Below are 16468 nucleotides of genomic sequence, written 5' to 3'. Positions count from 1 at the left end.
CTGAATAGTTTAGAAGTACAATTAATGATAACATGAGTTTATATAGGTCAAGTGACAACATTGGGAATATAGGTCAAGTGACAATATTTAGAATCTAGGTCAAGTGACATCATTTAGAATCAAGGTCAAGTGACAACATTTAGAATCAAGGTCAAGTGACAACATTTAGAATCAAGGTTAAATGACACCATATAGAATCAAGATAGTGACAATATTTAGAATCAAGTCAAGTGACAACATCTGGAATCTAGGTCAAATGAAAACATTTGGAATCTAGGTCAAGTGACAAGATTTAGAATCAAGGTCAAGTGACAAGATTTAGAATCTAGGTCAGGTGACAAGATTTAGAATCAAGGTCAAGTGACAAGATTTAGAATCTAGGTCAGGTGACATCATTTAGAATTTAAGTCAAGTGACAAGATTTAGAATCTAGGTCAAATGACAAGATTTGGAATCTAGGTCAAGAAACATCATTTGGAATCAAGGTCAAGAAACATCATTTGGAATCAAGGTCAAGTTACAACAATTAGAATCAAGGTCAAGTTACAACAATTAGAATCAAGTCAAGTGACAACATTTAGAATGAAGGTCAAATGACACTATTTAAACTTCCTTATTATAAGTCATTGTTTGTTGCATAAATAAAAGTGATAAAAGTCAATCTGATCAGGATAATATCAAACCTGGATCCCCCAATAACAAAACTGATCGCCAGATACGGTTAATTTGACCGACTTTCAGCAGAAGCATCCGTACATCAATTATATTTCCTGTGAATTTAGGTCAAGTATGCGTAGTCAATGTATCCTGTGTTATTCACGGGACATGTGTAAATAATGTGCACGCGCCCCTTCAGTATCGGTAATCAAAATGGCGGACTAATCCCTTTATATCGTATAGGCTGTCGCTCAGGTTCTCCATGTCTGAGGATTATGTAATTAATTATACAAATGATTTACTGTGCGAATGTATCCAGGCATACCTGTTGTTCCAGTCATAGCATCTGAACAAGTGAGTACGGAAGGATGACAACGCCATAATGCTCATAACAAATCATGTATTTGTCAGCCTCATGATGATATCATCAAAATTTTATAATTAACAATTTCGTGACGTCACCATTAATTGCGTAATTTACCGTCTCGTGAAATCATCATAAATCACGTGACGTCATCGTAAATCCTTTACTTGATAACCTGATAACGTCACCATAAGCCACATATGCACAGCCTCGTGACTTTATTATAAATAAAAAAAACACCTGGTGACGTCATTACAAATTATATACTTGATAGCTTCATATGCCATTGTAAATTATTCGTTTTGCAGCTTCGTGACGTCATCATAAATCACTTACTTGCCAGCCTCGTGACGTCATCATTAATTCCATACTTAACAGCTTCGTGGTTACATCATTATTGGTAAAGTTTACAGCGTTGATGTGATAAAAATTTTGCAATTGACAGCTTTATGACGTCATTACAAATTATGTTTTTGCAGCCTTGTGAAAGCATCACAGAGCAGGCATCTGATCGTCTTCTGGGGGATATTTTAGTTTTTTGGGGTGAATCCTTACCCTACGTCTAGATACTTATACGTGCTAGCAAGGCTTCATGATATACACACCTCTCAAGTTCTTCTAAAATGATCATAGCTTTCAATTCCAATTTTAGACCATTATGTTTTTCGTGTATTTTGGCAACTTCTACAGAAATCCTTAATTATCACACTACTGGTTATCCAATGAGTCGCAACACAAAATAATTGTGTAAGTATGTCAACAGTTAGCCGACATGTTCCCTACGGGTTGCCATACCGACACAATTGGCCGTAATGTGTCAGACGAGGGTACCTACAATTACTGCCTTCACAGAAGTCACAGATAATGAATGCGTCGGCTGATTCTCGCAGTTTTTGAAAAAACCTTACAATTCTCGTGGATTTATTGGTAAGTTTTAAAATACATCACATGTGCTAGACCTCACTTTAACCCTTGTGAAATAATTACTCTCTATAATAATGCACACGAATTTCTTTAATATTTAATTTTTCGTATACACAAGTATCTTAAGGATGTACTCTCCTGTGGTTGCTGTCTCGTGTTGATTTTGTGTATTTTTTTTTTTTTTTTGTAATACTTACCAAAATATGGCCAATGTTATAAGCAAATACGAATCTGAAAAAAATTGTCAAATATCTAAACGTGTGTTGTTTTCTTAATAATTACCAATTCGTAGCCATTTTTAACATTTGTATTTCTTGCCATTCAGAAAAAGCCCAAATTTCACCTATTTGACACAAGATTGGTTACTCAAATTATCAGTGTGTGGCCATTTTTAAATGTAGCAAATTCTCTTTTGCTATACAACTTGCTGAAAATAATATCCAACAATGTGGCAAGTAATACATTTTTGATGTTTTTCTGATGTAAGTAAGCACTTAAGATTTCTGAACCCGAAATGTTGAAAAATAACCCAAATAAAAATGGGGGAAAAAAAAAGAAGCGTACGGACCTTCCATTTTCATGGCTGTTTCAGAAAGAGTAACTTGTTTTCTTTTGATCTGCTAAATACTTCAAAAAGTTCAATAGAACAACTTTTTTATCTAAAGCATTAAATCTGCAAACAATGGTGAAAAATGTGTACTTTGCCAATAAAAATTAAGGGGTAGGCGTAACTTAAATTGCTATTATGATTTAAATAGACAGGTTAAAGAAATTAAACTTCCATAATTTAACAGAAAATACTATATTTGTCAGTTTTGAAAACATCCATATATATCTGACAACAGATATGGAAGATATCATATGGATCTGTCCTGTCAAATGTCAAAAAAGCAAACTTCACTTAAAATAACATATTACATTGTATGTCAAATTGGTATCTCTTACCTGGTCATAGCACAAACACCAGCACGCGGCATATAATTCTGTATGCATTTTCTGCTTTTGTCATTTACTCCGCTATCAAAAAATTATGAGAAAAAAAGTATAATGCAGGAATTGTTTGAAATCACAGAGGTAAACAACCTTAATTAATTATGGACCTCTTTTAAAAAATGTTTATCAATTTAATAATGTGCATGTCAAAGTTTGATATTTTTATCTCGTCACAAAGTGTAGTATGTCGACCGTGTTTTCCTGTTGGTGAATTTGTTTTTAGATCTATTTATAAATCTATATGCATCTACATAATAATAAGTTACGCTTGTTATACGATTTTTGCATTTGTTTGTTTTAGGTCTATCAGTAATTGACAGAATAAATAAAATGTTGTTGTGACGTCATACATAAATTACTACAGTGTAATTCCATTTATATACTTTATCGTCAAATGATTCCACAAAGCATAGTTTAAAAGGACATTGACATAGGGTTTAAGGATAAATTTGAACATGCTAGGAAATCAGACCGACATTGACTTGTTAGGAAGTCAGACAGACATTGACTTGATAGGAAGTCAGACGGACATTGACTTGTTAGGAAGTCAGACGGACATTGACTTGTTAGGAAATCAGACTGACATTGACTTGTTAGGAAATCGGACGGACATTGACTTGTTAAGAAATCGGACGGACATTGACTTGTTAGGAAATCGGACGGACATTGACTTGTTAGGAAATCAGACCGACATTGACTTGTTAGGAAGTCAGACGGACATTGACTTGTTAGGAAATCAGACTGACATTGACTTGTTAGGAAATCGAACGGACATTGACTTGTTAGGAAATCGGACGGACATTGACTTGTTAGGAAATCAGACCGACAATGACTTGTTAGGAAATCAGACCGACATTGACATGTTAGGAAATCGGACGGACATTGACTTGTTAGGAAATCGGACGGACATTGACATGTTAGGAAATTAGACCGACATTGACTTGTTAGGAAATCGGACGGACATTGACTTGTTAGGAAATCAGACCGACAATGACTTGTTAGGAAATCAGACCGACATTGACATGTTAGGAAATCAGACGGACATTGACATGTTAGGAAATCAGACGAACAATGACTTGTTAGGAAATCAGACGGACAATGACTTGTTAGGAAATCAGACCGACGTTGACTTGTTAGGAAATCAGACTGACATTGACTTGTTAGGAAATCAGACTGACATTGACATGTTAGGAAATCAGACAGACATTGACATGTTAGGAAATCAGACAGACATTGACATGTTAGGAAATTAGACCGACATTGACTTGTTAGGAAGTCAGACAGACATTGACTTGTTAGGAAATCAGACCGACATTGACTTGTAAGGAAATCAGACCGACATTGACTTGTTAGGAAATCAGACGGACATTGACTTGTTAGGAAATCGGACGGACATTGACTTGTTAGGAAATCAGACTGACATTGACTTGTTAGGAAATCGGACCGACATTGACCTGTTTGAAAATCAGACGGACATGGACTTGTTAGGAAACCAGACGGACAATGACTTGTTAAGAAATCAGATCGGCTTGTTCATAGTCTTGCTAGTCGGATAATAAAAACTACTATCTGATTGGTCAAGATTAAAAATCAACGAAAATTCATCAATGCGCCATCGATAAAACATAAAATTATTATTGATAAAACGAAGTTTTTTTTAATTTAATACTTTATTTCAATTAAAAAAAAAATTATCATTAATAAACGGGAAAATTAATTATCCAATCGCTAACTTGACCGAAATTCGCACTTGACGTATACCACTTTGAAGTTTGTTTCGAGTGTACATTAGTCTACAAATCACCGGTTCAATCATTCATCTAGTTCAGAGCAACATGACCTCTATTATATCATTTGTAACTTACTTTGGACCCCCCACCCCCAAGCTTCTCAACAGCATTGCCTTCGTTACATTCTCCGTTCAGCTCGATTTCCGTCAAAAGAGTAATATGTCAAATGTGTTTTGTCCTTTCATCAGAAGACTTGTATTGGCATTCCGACAATAGCAGAATGTTATCGGTGAAATAACCATTATCCATACTTACCCAACCCATTAGTCACACAATAACACAGTTCCCCATCACCAGGTGTAACCATTCTTCGTATACTTCCCCACCGTCTAACCCCCTCCCCTCGACATATCCCCCCACCCCCCGGCGACGATCCCCATGCCACAGTTATGATGAAGATGCCATCTCGCTATAACCAATGCACCGTGTACCCTATACACTAGGCGGCCGATATTAATACCGGAATTTCATTCCGACAGATATCAACATATGGCCTTTTTGCAGTACCGGAGGATGCGCGTGCTTTACGTGTATGTCTGTAGATGTCGAAGTAGATTTATCAGACGGACGTACTCTACATGCCGAGAATGTCACCGCTATACACAAGTACAGTTGTCAGCCAGGCTGTGCTACTGACACGTATATTAAGTCTGTTTTTCTACCCCCTACTATTCCATATAACATATAATCGTTCAATCAGTTACCGCATAGCATTTTTAGTTGACCGTGTACAGCAAATGTTTAGTTTATTTTGTCTTCCGCAAAAAAAAAAAACAACAAAAAAAGCAAAAAAAAAAAAAAAAAAAGCAAAAAAAAAAAAAAAAAAAAGCAAAAAAAAAAAAAAAAAAACAAAAAAAACAACAAAAAACAACAACAGAAGGAAAAAAAACAATTAGCATTACCACAAAATGTCGTCGAGGAAATCATCGGTCAAATAACAATGTTATAGGAAGGCACAGATACTCTGACCATAATTAGTTCCTACTTACAAAGTACCTTAACGGAGATTATAACATACCTTTTGCAGTTGCAGACCTAGCAGGTCCATGAGATTTTGTTTTCATCACATGCCAATATTTCACTCCTATAAATAAAAGCATCTGTGCCCAAAACGTATCTATACTAATCAATAACATCTAGATATCGGGATATGCGAGTTAGCTTTCAAGCAATATGATCATCTCAAGTCATACACTCTCGTTCCCGTATAATGGTATATCGTTCAATAACAACCACATGCTTTTTGTAAATAATGGTGTGTCTCAAGCAATGAAAAGTCGTTCCCAAATAATGACCTCTTTCCAAAGCAATAACATCTCTTATGTATTTTTCAATTTTCAAAATTTTCCATCACACGAAAAATCAAAAGTCTGCATACACACTCAAATTCAGACATGTTGAAAAAGCATCAATCATCATCATCATCATCATCATCATCATTGCTCATCGATCCGTATTCCATCGTTACATATAATTATTATTATCCTCATCAACATGCTTTTTGTAACTAATGCCCAGTCTCAAGCAATTAAAAATAGTTCCCAACAATAAAATACCGTTCCGACCTGATAACATTGTGTTCCTGTAAAATTGATAATTTCACGTGTCTTATATTTTGAGGGTGTCTGAACCTTAACTAGTTCGCGGTTGTTAACATGTCACGCAGCGCCACATTGTATCCGAGTAGGATTTCTACAGTGAACACTTTATCCATTTCTGTGGATATAAAAATATTTACTTGGTATTAATTTTCGCATTAGTTTAAGAACCGCGAATATAGCGAAATTAAAACCCCGGTGAAAATAAACAACTGTACAGTATGCTGTGACTGAACTAAATTTCCTTTGGTTGAATCAAAATTGACTTCAGAAAAACTATAAGGATTACCTTTTACAATACTACTGATTTATTCGATCTACAGAAATAAAACTGCCTTATACACAATACACGCGATCCCGCTTGATGTTTAATCATTAGACTTCCTGTTTATCCTAGCCACGCCCCCCTCACGTCGGCATGGTTACTAAACTCGAAATGCCACAGTTAACGTAAAGAGATAATTTAACGTAGTGTACCTTAGCTTAAATGACCGATTTTATATATGTCCCTTTCGCACGAGACGGCAATATCTTCCTGTATCAGTAGCTCATATTTTACGTGTGAACTCATAGTAGAGTTCATACCACGTGTAGAATCTATATAGATGCTATGTAGACTCAATAAAGATGCTTATTTAAGAGAGCAACCTCCGTGCAAACTGAATGGCCGACACAACTCATACATTGCTTTGTTATCAACTCAGTGTAGAGAAGCAGTAGTAGCTAAGTTCACTTAGTATAATAGATTCACTGAAGAAAATCACTGATTGGCAGTTATTTTGTAACCTTCCAGCTTAAAATGTTAATACACATCTTAAATAACAGCCTAATTTAATTATTTGTTACAGAACTTAAGTTATGAATGACCGCCTGATCAATGGCTGTGTTGAGGAGGTTCTGGCCGAGACATGTCCCCTATGCCAGGACGACATATTCCGTCCCAGAGCTTTACCCTGCTCCCACAGATTTTGTCTCGAGTGTCTCGACTCCTACATCTATCGGAAAACCTCGGACGCATCCGTAGCCTTCACATGTCCCAAGTGTGACCGAATAACCAGACCAATGCGTCTTGACTCAAATCGAGGCTACTGGGCGGAGCAATTCCCCGAAACAAATGTCCAGAAGGACAGATGTCCTGGTTCAGGTGTCCCAATGTGTCTACCGTGTCAGAGTAAAGGGGATGATGACGTAGTAGCCTCGGATTGGTGTCGGAACTGCAAGGTTCTTTTCTGTGCCTACTGCCGGAAGTTCCACGACTCTATCCACAGGCGTCACGTGGTGTTTGATGTACGAGAATACCAGCGAAGGGAAGCCTTCTTCAGAGGCAGGTCATTTGTTTCAAAGACAAAAGAGACTAAAAATTTTATCTGTGACTTCCGCTTTGTCCGTTCATGTAGCTTGACCCGTATGTTTCCATCAGCAACCATCGTTGGGAAAGGCATCAGATTTGAGTCTATTGACCGTTGATACAAACTTTCCTCGGAGTTTTCTACTTCTCTGACGTGCTCCTTCCTAAATGATATTCCAGAACGAATCTTCCACTTTTGAATATTTGAAGAGTACAAAAGGAAGTTAACTGTAGGTGAACATGGTGTGAAGGTTTCCTGATTGTATTATGTTGCAGACATTAGAACCCGGATGTGCGAATAGTATTTCTGTAAAGATAAAAAACGAAAAAGAGGTGATGGAGCATATGAATTATCAAGAGGGAAAATGCTCTAAAAGACAAGTTTACAGAATGTGACATAAAGCGATATCTTATAAAACAAAAAATCATCCATTTTCTTTTCTCTAATTGTTCGTTGGAGGTAAGCGTCAGTTGCATTCTCCGACTACTAAGATCAGATCAACATTTAATTCCTTCTTTAAAGGTAAAGTGCGTTTTGTCGGGGCAACACATGCTTTTTATAATTCATGTTTTATTCCTGTAATAGCGAGCAAGGGAAATAAAAAGTCTCTTTGGAAAAAGGATTTATGTTGTCTGTATGCAGCCTGAATTGTATGTCCTTGTCTGATTCTACTTGTACAAAGAAGGGTAAAGACTAGGAATGGGAAACATCTAAAAGTAAAACATTTAATATAATAATTTTCTTTAATTCTTACTTCAGCTAGCGACTTTTGTCAAACTAAACCTTGTGGCCTGGTTACTATGTTACACGACGGTACTGCTCCTTGTTTGTGACCACGGTGGCCGAGTGGTTAAGGTGTCCCGAGACTTTATCACTAGCCCTCCACCTCTAAGTTGTGAGTTCGAAATCTACGAGGGGCATTTGCCAGGTACTGACCGTAGGTCGGTGGTTTTCTCCGAGTACTCCGGCTTTCCTCCACCTCCAAAACCTGGCACGTCCTTAAATGACCCTGGCTGTTAATACGACGTTAAACAAAACAAACCAAACTGCTCCCTGTTGCATTTCACCGGAGAAAATGTGCCAGCGAGTAGCAAGTCTTTAAACCTGGCCAAATCAAACAGAGAGATCAGATTGTACAAGGTGGTTGTCATCTAGTCCCTGTATGAGATAAAACGTCTGCTGACACATTCCTACAATGGAGAATGTCGTTCACAACAGACTACTATATTTCCTTAGATATCTGACATGTTAAAACAGTTTATATATGATACGGCTATCCTACCATCATAAAAATGCTTACTATATAACCCAGTAGGAACATGTTTGTGAAACATTATGATAAAAACTGGGTTAAATATAAAATCTAAGAGCAATATATATTTACGAATTTTAAATAAGTTTTCATTTTATATGATATTTTATGAAATGATTCTTTTTGGGAACCATGGCGAATTAATATTACAATCTTCTAAAAAAGGGAAGATTTACTACCGCTACATTTTCTCAATTGATATTCATAAAATATAATCGGTGGGAATGCCTTCAGGTAAACTTTTGGGATAAATTCTCAACTGTTTAGAATGTGATTCGCTAGTTTAGTATTCATACAATATGATGTTACATCTCCGATTGGAGTGATTACGATCAATTGAATACAAGAATACCAGAAGTTACTTTACGATATTGCCTTCCTCAAAAAGCTGAACTTCTTCTTAGTAAACAAATAATGAACTGCCACTCAAAAGAATTATATAACGAACCGCCTCTGTATTCGGTATGTAGCTTTCAGTCAGTTTTTGGACGCTGTAGTTTTGCATCTGCTTGTTTGAATAAGATATATTCATGTATTGTGCATTTTGTAATGAGCGGGGTTGACGGCGTCGGCCATGTAGCATCTTTATACAATTGCGATTGGAAATTTGTTTGTGCTTTATGAATTCTTGAAAGCGTCCTTGTCAAGCAGAAAGTGTAAATGCCGGAGTGTTGACGACAGCTCAATGATCTAGCGATGTGACGAATGAGTAAAGTCAGTTTTCATGTTATCAAACCGCACATTTGTCCCAAAAACACACTAATAACTAAAGGATGTTTCAGGCAATAGGGTCATAAGATGACCGAGCTGGTGCACTCTCGTCAATTTACCTTCGCTCCTTATTTCAGTTTCCAGTTCTCCCTCTCTAGTACGTTGGAGCTGTCTCAGTCTATGATGTAGGTTGTCGGTGATTGCTGATCTGATATCAGTTGTATGTCTTGTTTTTGTTTTTGTATACTTTGCTTTCCACTTTTAATATTCCTTGACGCGTGTCCCAAATCTACGTCCAACTCCACCGATGTAACTGCGATTGAAGCTACGGAATTGAAACCATGTGCACCCGTTTTATCTGTTTTTGCCACTGTCCTGATACCTGTTTTTTTTGTGGTCGCATTGGTGTACTAATGATTTGACGTTTTAACAATACCCTTCGACATGCCTTTGTTGTATGACATTGATCATATCGTTTGATTTCTTTCTCTGAGCTGTCACTTTTCTATTGCATTCTGATATTGCGTTTTATTAATTTGTTAATTTTCTTTCTCAACCTCTTTTATCGGCCGTTCTGGATAACCATATACAAGAATCTGCTTTATATGAGGCGTCTTATGTTCTACTTATTTACGATGTTACTGCAACTATCAAAGGATTGCTTACAACTAAAAACTTCTTGGGGGCCGGGTGGTTAAAGTGTCCCGACACTTTTATCACTAGCCCTCCACCTCTGGGTTACGAGTTCGAAACCTAAGTGGGGCAGTTGCCAGGTACTGACCGTAGGCAGGTGGTTTTTCTCCGGGTACTCCGGCTTTTCTCCACCTCCAAAACCTGGCACGTCCTTAAATGACCTTGGCTGTTAATAGGACGTTAAACAACAAGAGGCCCAATGGGCCTGTATCGCTCACCTGGCTCTACAGCAACTTTGAAGTTGATGAGGTCATTTCTAAAGATACTATGTTGATTACCTCTTTATTCAAATAGCATTGTAAGCTAGTTTTATTCATATTAAACATTTTCTAGTCCTTCATTCCAGCATTCTATTGGCCTAATATCAGGTCTTGGAGGCTCTTGGCTATCGCAAATTTCACCCGTGACATTGAATGTAGGTCAATGTCATTTATTTGAACAAAATTGGTAGCCCTTCACCCCAGCATGCTACAGGCCCAATATCAAGTCCCTGGGCCTCTTGGTTATTGAGAAGAAGTCGTTTGAAGATTATAGCCTATTTGACCCATGTGACCTTGAATGCAGGTCAAGGTCATTTATTTGAACAAACTTTGTAGCCCTTCACCCCAGCATGCTACAGGCCCAATATCAAGTCCCTGGGCCTCGTGGTTATTGAGAAGAAGTCGTTTGAAGATTATAGCCTATTTGACCCATGTGACCTTGAATGAAGGTCCAGGTCATTTATTTGAACAAACTTTGTAGCCCTTCACCCAAGCAAGCTACAGGCCCAATATCAAGTCCCTGGGCCTCATGGTTATTGAGAATAAGTCGTTTGAAGATTATAGCCTATTTGACCCATGTGACCTTCAATGAAGGTGAAGGTCATTTATTTGAACAAACTTTGTAGCCCTTCACCCCAGCATGCTACAGGCCCAATATCAAGTCCCTGGGCCTCATGGTTATTGAGAAGAAGTCGTTTGAAGATTATAGCCTATTTGATCCATGTGACCTTGAATGAAGGTCAAGGTCATTTATTTGAACAAACTTTGTAGCCCTTCACCCCAGCATGCTACAGGCCCAATATCAAGTCCCTGGGCCTCTTGGTTATTGAGAAGAAGTTGTTTGAAGATTATAGCTTATTTGATCCATGTGACCTTGAATGAAGGTAAAGGTCATTTATTTGAACAAACTTTGCAGCCCTTCACTCCAGCATGCTACATGCTCAATATCAAGTCCCTGAGCCTCTTGGTTATTGAGAAGAAGTCGTTTGAAGATTATAGCCTATTTGACCCATGTGACCTTGAATGAAGGTCAAGGTCATTTATTTGAACAAACTTTGTAGCCCTTCACCCCAGCATGCTACAGGCCCAATATCAAGTTCCTTGTCCTTTTGGTTATTGAGAAGAAGTTGTTTGAAGATTATAGCCTATTTGATCCATGTGACCTTGAATGAAGGTCAAGGTCATTTATTTGAACAAACTTTGTAGCCCTTCACCCCAGCATGCTACAGGCCCAATATTAAGTCCCTGGGCCTCTTGGTTATTGAGAAGAAGTTGTTTAAATGAAAAAGTTGACGCCGGACGGCCGGACGGACGGACGGACAACGGACGCCGCACCATGGCATAAGCTCACTTGCCCTTCGGGCAGGTGAGCTAAAAACAAACCAAACTTCTTGTGAAATGGACTTAAGGTCAAGGTACTTGTTTACGTCAATTTCCAGTACATCAATATTTTGATGGACCCATCAGATTATCTTTCAATCAGGATATCAAGGAAAGGAATCTGTCTAGCTGACACTTCTTCTTATTTCAGGCCCCAGTAAGGTTGCCTACCACACTTTTCTTGACTTCTTCCAAGATATCATCACCATATCCTGTCCCATAGATTGGACGACGATCCATCAGAATGTTGTGTTGGCTGTAAATAAATAGGACATCAACAATTGGTTATATACATCTGTATGGACCTTACAGTGCTGTTGTAATACCTTTGTTTGAACAGACGACACAGAAAACGAAGTATGTGTGTCCTTTTCTTTAAGACTTTTGTATTGTTTCCCCTCACTAATGATACGTCACCGTTGGCCAGTTCTTAAGCGGGACGAGGGAGCCTTAAAATCTCACATCTATGACGAGGTTATGAGTTCTTCTCAGAGTAGCCGAATTAACTTGTATACTGTTTGGCGCTTCAGATTAGATACCTGGTGATAATAGATTATAGTGTAGATTCGAAGACCTTTTTTTATTTGATCACAACCCTGTACGAATAACAGCACAGTGTACTCTGCTGTTTACTGGTCATTTTTCTGGTGAAGGTGAAAGAGTTGTCACCAAAACGTCACACTCAAATCATACACTGGTTGTGAAATATACCAGAGTCTATGACAGGTCATGTCTAATGAAGGTGACAGAGTTGTCACCAAAACGTCACCCTCAAATCATACACTGGTTGTGAAATATACCAGAGTCTATGACAGGTCATTTTTCTGGTGAAGATGACAGAGTTGTAACCAAAACACTCAAATCATACACTGGTTGTGATATATACCAGAGTATATTCACTATTAACATTTTAAAGTAATAGTTACCTCTATTTCTCCTATTGAACCCTGTCGATCCTAAGGCCAGAGTCACCATTTATGCAAAAATGTGTTCCCCTTCCCCAAAGGATGCTTCTTACCAATTTGCTGAAAAATCTATTCAGTCCTTTATGACTAGTTGCGATTCAAAGGAAAAGTTGGTGGACGGACGAAGGATGCCATGACATGGCATAAGCTTACCAGTACTTCAGTAACAACTTCTTAACACTACTTGCCCAAGACAGTAAACAACAATGATAAAATCCCAACAAATCACACATCTATCTGTGCTTGTCTTCAGCACAAATTTTATTTCATCTTCCATTCATATAATTATGTTGTACAATACATAATTTATAAATATATATATACATGTATATACTATAATGATAAGAAATTTCCTTCCAAGATTTAAGTAAAATGTTTCAGCACATATCACAAAACGTTTGACACTGACCCCTAGTCAGTCTGATACCTTGGGTAGTTCATCTGGAGTGTGTCTAAGACACAGTTGGTCCAACACTGACCGCTGGTCAGTCCAATATAATTTTCCTAAAAAATCTATGACACAAAGTTGGACTGGATATCGGACATGGCGTTGGTGAGTCGTTTAAACTTGTCCTCCATTGCCTTCTTACTCATCTGGTTTTCCTTCAGCAATTCTCTCATCTCCTCCTCCACAGAGTATACCTGGTAAACCAAACACATTACTGGTTAAATCTGTTCAAACCAAACACACTACAGGTAATTCACAATTTTGACTGACCTATGGCTATGGAAGGTTTCTGCAAAATTGGTTCAAGGGTTTCTGAAGAAATTGAAAAAATGTTAATTGTTTACAGACCCACTACGGACTGCACATAATGGACATTGACGGGCAAAAAGGCGATTAGAATAGGTCAATTCAGAATTTGTCAAAGCTGACATAAAATTTACACAACACCCATGAAGATTTTTCAGGACTTAACTCACGAAAATATTGTGACTTCACCAATGAAAATGAATTCATTGATGCAAATATTGTATACAAAAGATATTATTGAAATCTGATTTCCTTTAAAAAGGCGAGAACGTTTAAAAAAAATATGTATCGATCCCTCTATGATTGGAACACGGTTAAATATAAACCTACAAAGTGGTATATTAGCCTGTACAGCTATAAATACACACCCTCTGGTAGGCTTGGTCCACTTCCTGTTGCTTGGCTTGCTCCAGAACCAGAATGTCCTCCTGATGTCGCTGTTCCTTCGTCTCCAGCTGCTCCCTGAACGTATTATCAACTTTCCGTAGCTTCTCTATAGCGACACTGGAAATTACAGGTGAGGCTACATAAGTTTCCAACAATGTTTAGAAAATTAACCCAGATGCAATTTTTCTCTGATGGAGAAGTCAATACAAAATTTATGGTATCAACTCACAAGGAAACAGTCTTTACTGAAGATGAATTTTATTGTTCTAATTTTGAAATGCACTATATGTGTATAATATTTCAATGATAAAAATGTCTGAAAAAACACCACATATATCACAGCGACCCAATAGTTACCTACTTCAAACATCCTGTGACTGACTTATAACCCCTATAACTTACTTTGTAGCATGGATGACACAACTTCATCCTAAGACTGACTTATACAATGTAACCCCCATAACTTACTTTGCTGCATGGATGGCACAATTCAACTTCATCCTGTGACTGACTTATAGCCCCCATAACTTACTTTGCAGCATGGATGACACAACCTTGTCCTGTGACTGACTTATAACCCTGATAACTTATTTTGCAGCATGGATGACACAACTTCATCCTGTGACTGACTTATAACCCCCATAACTTACTTTGCAGCATGGATGACACAACTTCATCCTGTGACTGACTTATAACCCCCATAACTTACTTTGCAGCATGGATGACACAACTTTATCCTGTGACTGACTTATAACCCCCATAACTTACTTTGCAGCATGGATGACACAACCTTGTCCTGTGACTGACTTATAGCCCCCATAACTTACTTTGCAGCATGGATGGCCTTGTCACGTTCGTCCTGTAGTTTTCGTTCTTTTCCTTCCCAGGTATCCCTCATCTCCGTAACCTGTTTCTCCAACCCACCAATCAACTGTGATTTCTCCTTCCATTTGTTGTTAAGGATGCTGTAATGATAAGGCAAATCTTACATTTATCTCGGTAGAAACACAAACTATCTAATCAGATATTGATCCAGATAGAATAACAAGTCCGGATATCAACATCCTATTTTAGTGAAAGATAAAACAAGTTCAAACCTGTGAGCCTTCCTGGACTCGTCCAGTTCTCCCTGGAGCTCCGATATTTGTTGTTTAAGTTCCTGTTTCCTGTCTCTCAGTCTCTCCAGTGTGTCCTGTGTGTTACATTAAAATAAAACTGCTTAATCGTCGTAAAGGACCATAAACCCGAAAAAATAACATCATAACATTGTATAATATGATTTTACATAATGGTTTTGTGATATATTTACTGATATGGACATAGAACCTTTTATAGCTTGTGTCCATTAATTCATAAAAATAAATATTGAGCCTATCATTGAAACAATTGTTTTAAACACCTGTATAATGTTTTAGAGCCTACCTGGTTATCCTGGGTTAAGGCCCTTTCCTCAGTCAACTGTTCCTCCAAATTGTGTTGTATCTTCAGTGCCTCGTCTCTAGCTCGCTTCACCTCCTCATCCCGCTCCAACAGGCCCTATAGCCATACAAGTAAGGTTATAAGTAAACATAATATTGTGTACAAAATTTCAGGGCAATCTAAAATAAAAAAAACATTTGATGTTTTTCACAATATCAATAAAATCTTCATGTTTGACCTGATTTGAGTGGTATGCTTTAGGATCTAACTTTATACTGAATTATGTTGTCATAGTACTCAGACTTGGTGAGAAACTGAACAAAAGGCATCTTCTTAAAGGAATCTGAAGGAAAAGAAACACTTTAAACTAATACTATACATATTCTTTATGGCTATAAAATATTTCACAAGATCCTCACTGTCAGACAATATTTCACAAGATCCTCACACCCTGACGACATTTCACAAGATCTTCACAGTCAGACAATATTTCACAAGATCCTCACTGTCAGACAATATTTCACAATATCCTCACTGTCAGATAATATTTCACAAGATCCTCACTGTCAGACAATATTTCACAATACCCTAACTGTCAGACAATATTTCACAAGATCCTCACTGTCAGATAATATTTCACATGATCCTCACTGTCAGACAATATTTCACAAGATCCTCATGGCCAGACAATATTTCACAAATCTTCACGATCAAATATTTCACTAGATCCTCACTGTCAGACAATATTTCACAAGATCCTCACTGTCAGATAATATTTCACAAATCTTGACGATCAGATAATATTTAACATGATCCTCACTGTCAGACAATATTTTACAAGATCCTCATAGCCAGACAATATTTCACCATTATTTGATTGACTGTCTGTAATTCTTTCTCCCTTTTTCCCAC

General features: G+C 37.5%; 2 protein-coding genes across 3 annotated transcripts in view; one reads left to right on the top strand and one right to left on the bottom strand.

The window, feature by feature from the left end:
- Positions 1 to 1315: 1315 nt before the first annotated feature.
- LOC117338651 (zinc-binding protein A33-like) lies at positions 1316 to 8288 on the top strand. 2 transcript variants are annotated; one of them, XM_033900012.1, is made up of 2 exons: positions 1316 to 1421; positions 7175 to 8288. In XM_033900012.1, exon 2 carries the CDS (start codon positions 7185 to 7187, stop codon positions 7791 to 7793), a length of 609 nt encoding a protein of 202 aa, XP_033755903.1. In that variant the 5' UTR covers positions 1316 to 1421; positions 7175 to 7184; the 3' UTR covers positions 7794 to 8288. The 2 variants fall into 2 exon arrangements, with proteins under 2 accessions (XP_033755903.1, XP_033755902.1); XM_033900011.1 differs by lacking the exon at positions 1316 to 1421 and adding an exon at positions 1723 to 1948.
- Positions 8289 to 13224: 4936 nt separating this feature from the next.
- The window catches only part of LOC117337448 (leucine-rich repeat and coiled-coil domain-containing protein 1-like), a 98282-nt gene continuing 95038 nt past the window's right edge, over positions 13225 to 16468 (bottom strand). The window contains exons 18-22 of the mRNA XM_033898436.1: positions 15560 to 15673; positions 15235 to 15329; positions 14965 to 15102; positions 14119 to 14254; positions 13225 to 13638 (exon numbers count right to left, since the gene is read on the bottom strand). Of these exons, the coding sequence (XP_033754327.1) occupies positions 13510 to 13638; positions 14119 to 14254; positions 14965 to 15102; positions 15235 to 15329; positions 15560 to 15673 (612 nt within the window). The 3' untranslated portion in view covers positions 13225 to 13509. The remainder of the gene's footprint in view (positions 13639 to 14118; positions 14255 to 14964; positions 15103 to 15234; positions 15330 to 15559; positions 15674 to 16468) is intronic.

The sequence above is a fragment of the Pecten maximus genome, chromosome 11 (assembly GCF_902652985.1).
Source record: "Pecten maximus chromosome 11, xPecMax1.1, whole genome shotgun sequence".
NCBI lineage: Eukaryota > Metazoa > Mollusca > Bivalvia > Pectinida > Pectinidae > Pecten > Pecten maximus.
Note: the sequence above shows the minus strand (reverse complement) of the source record. Positions and strands in the feature narration are given on the sequence as shown.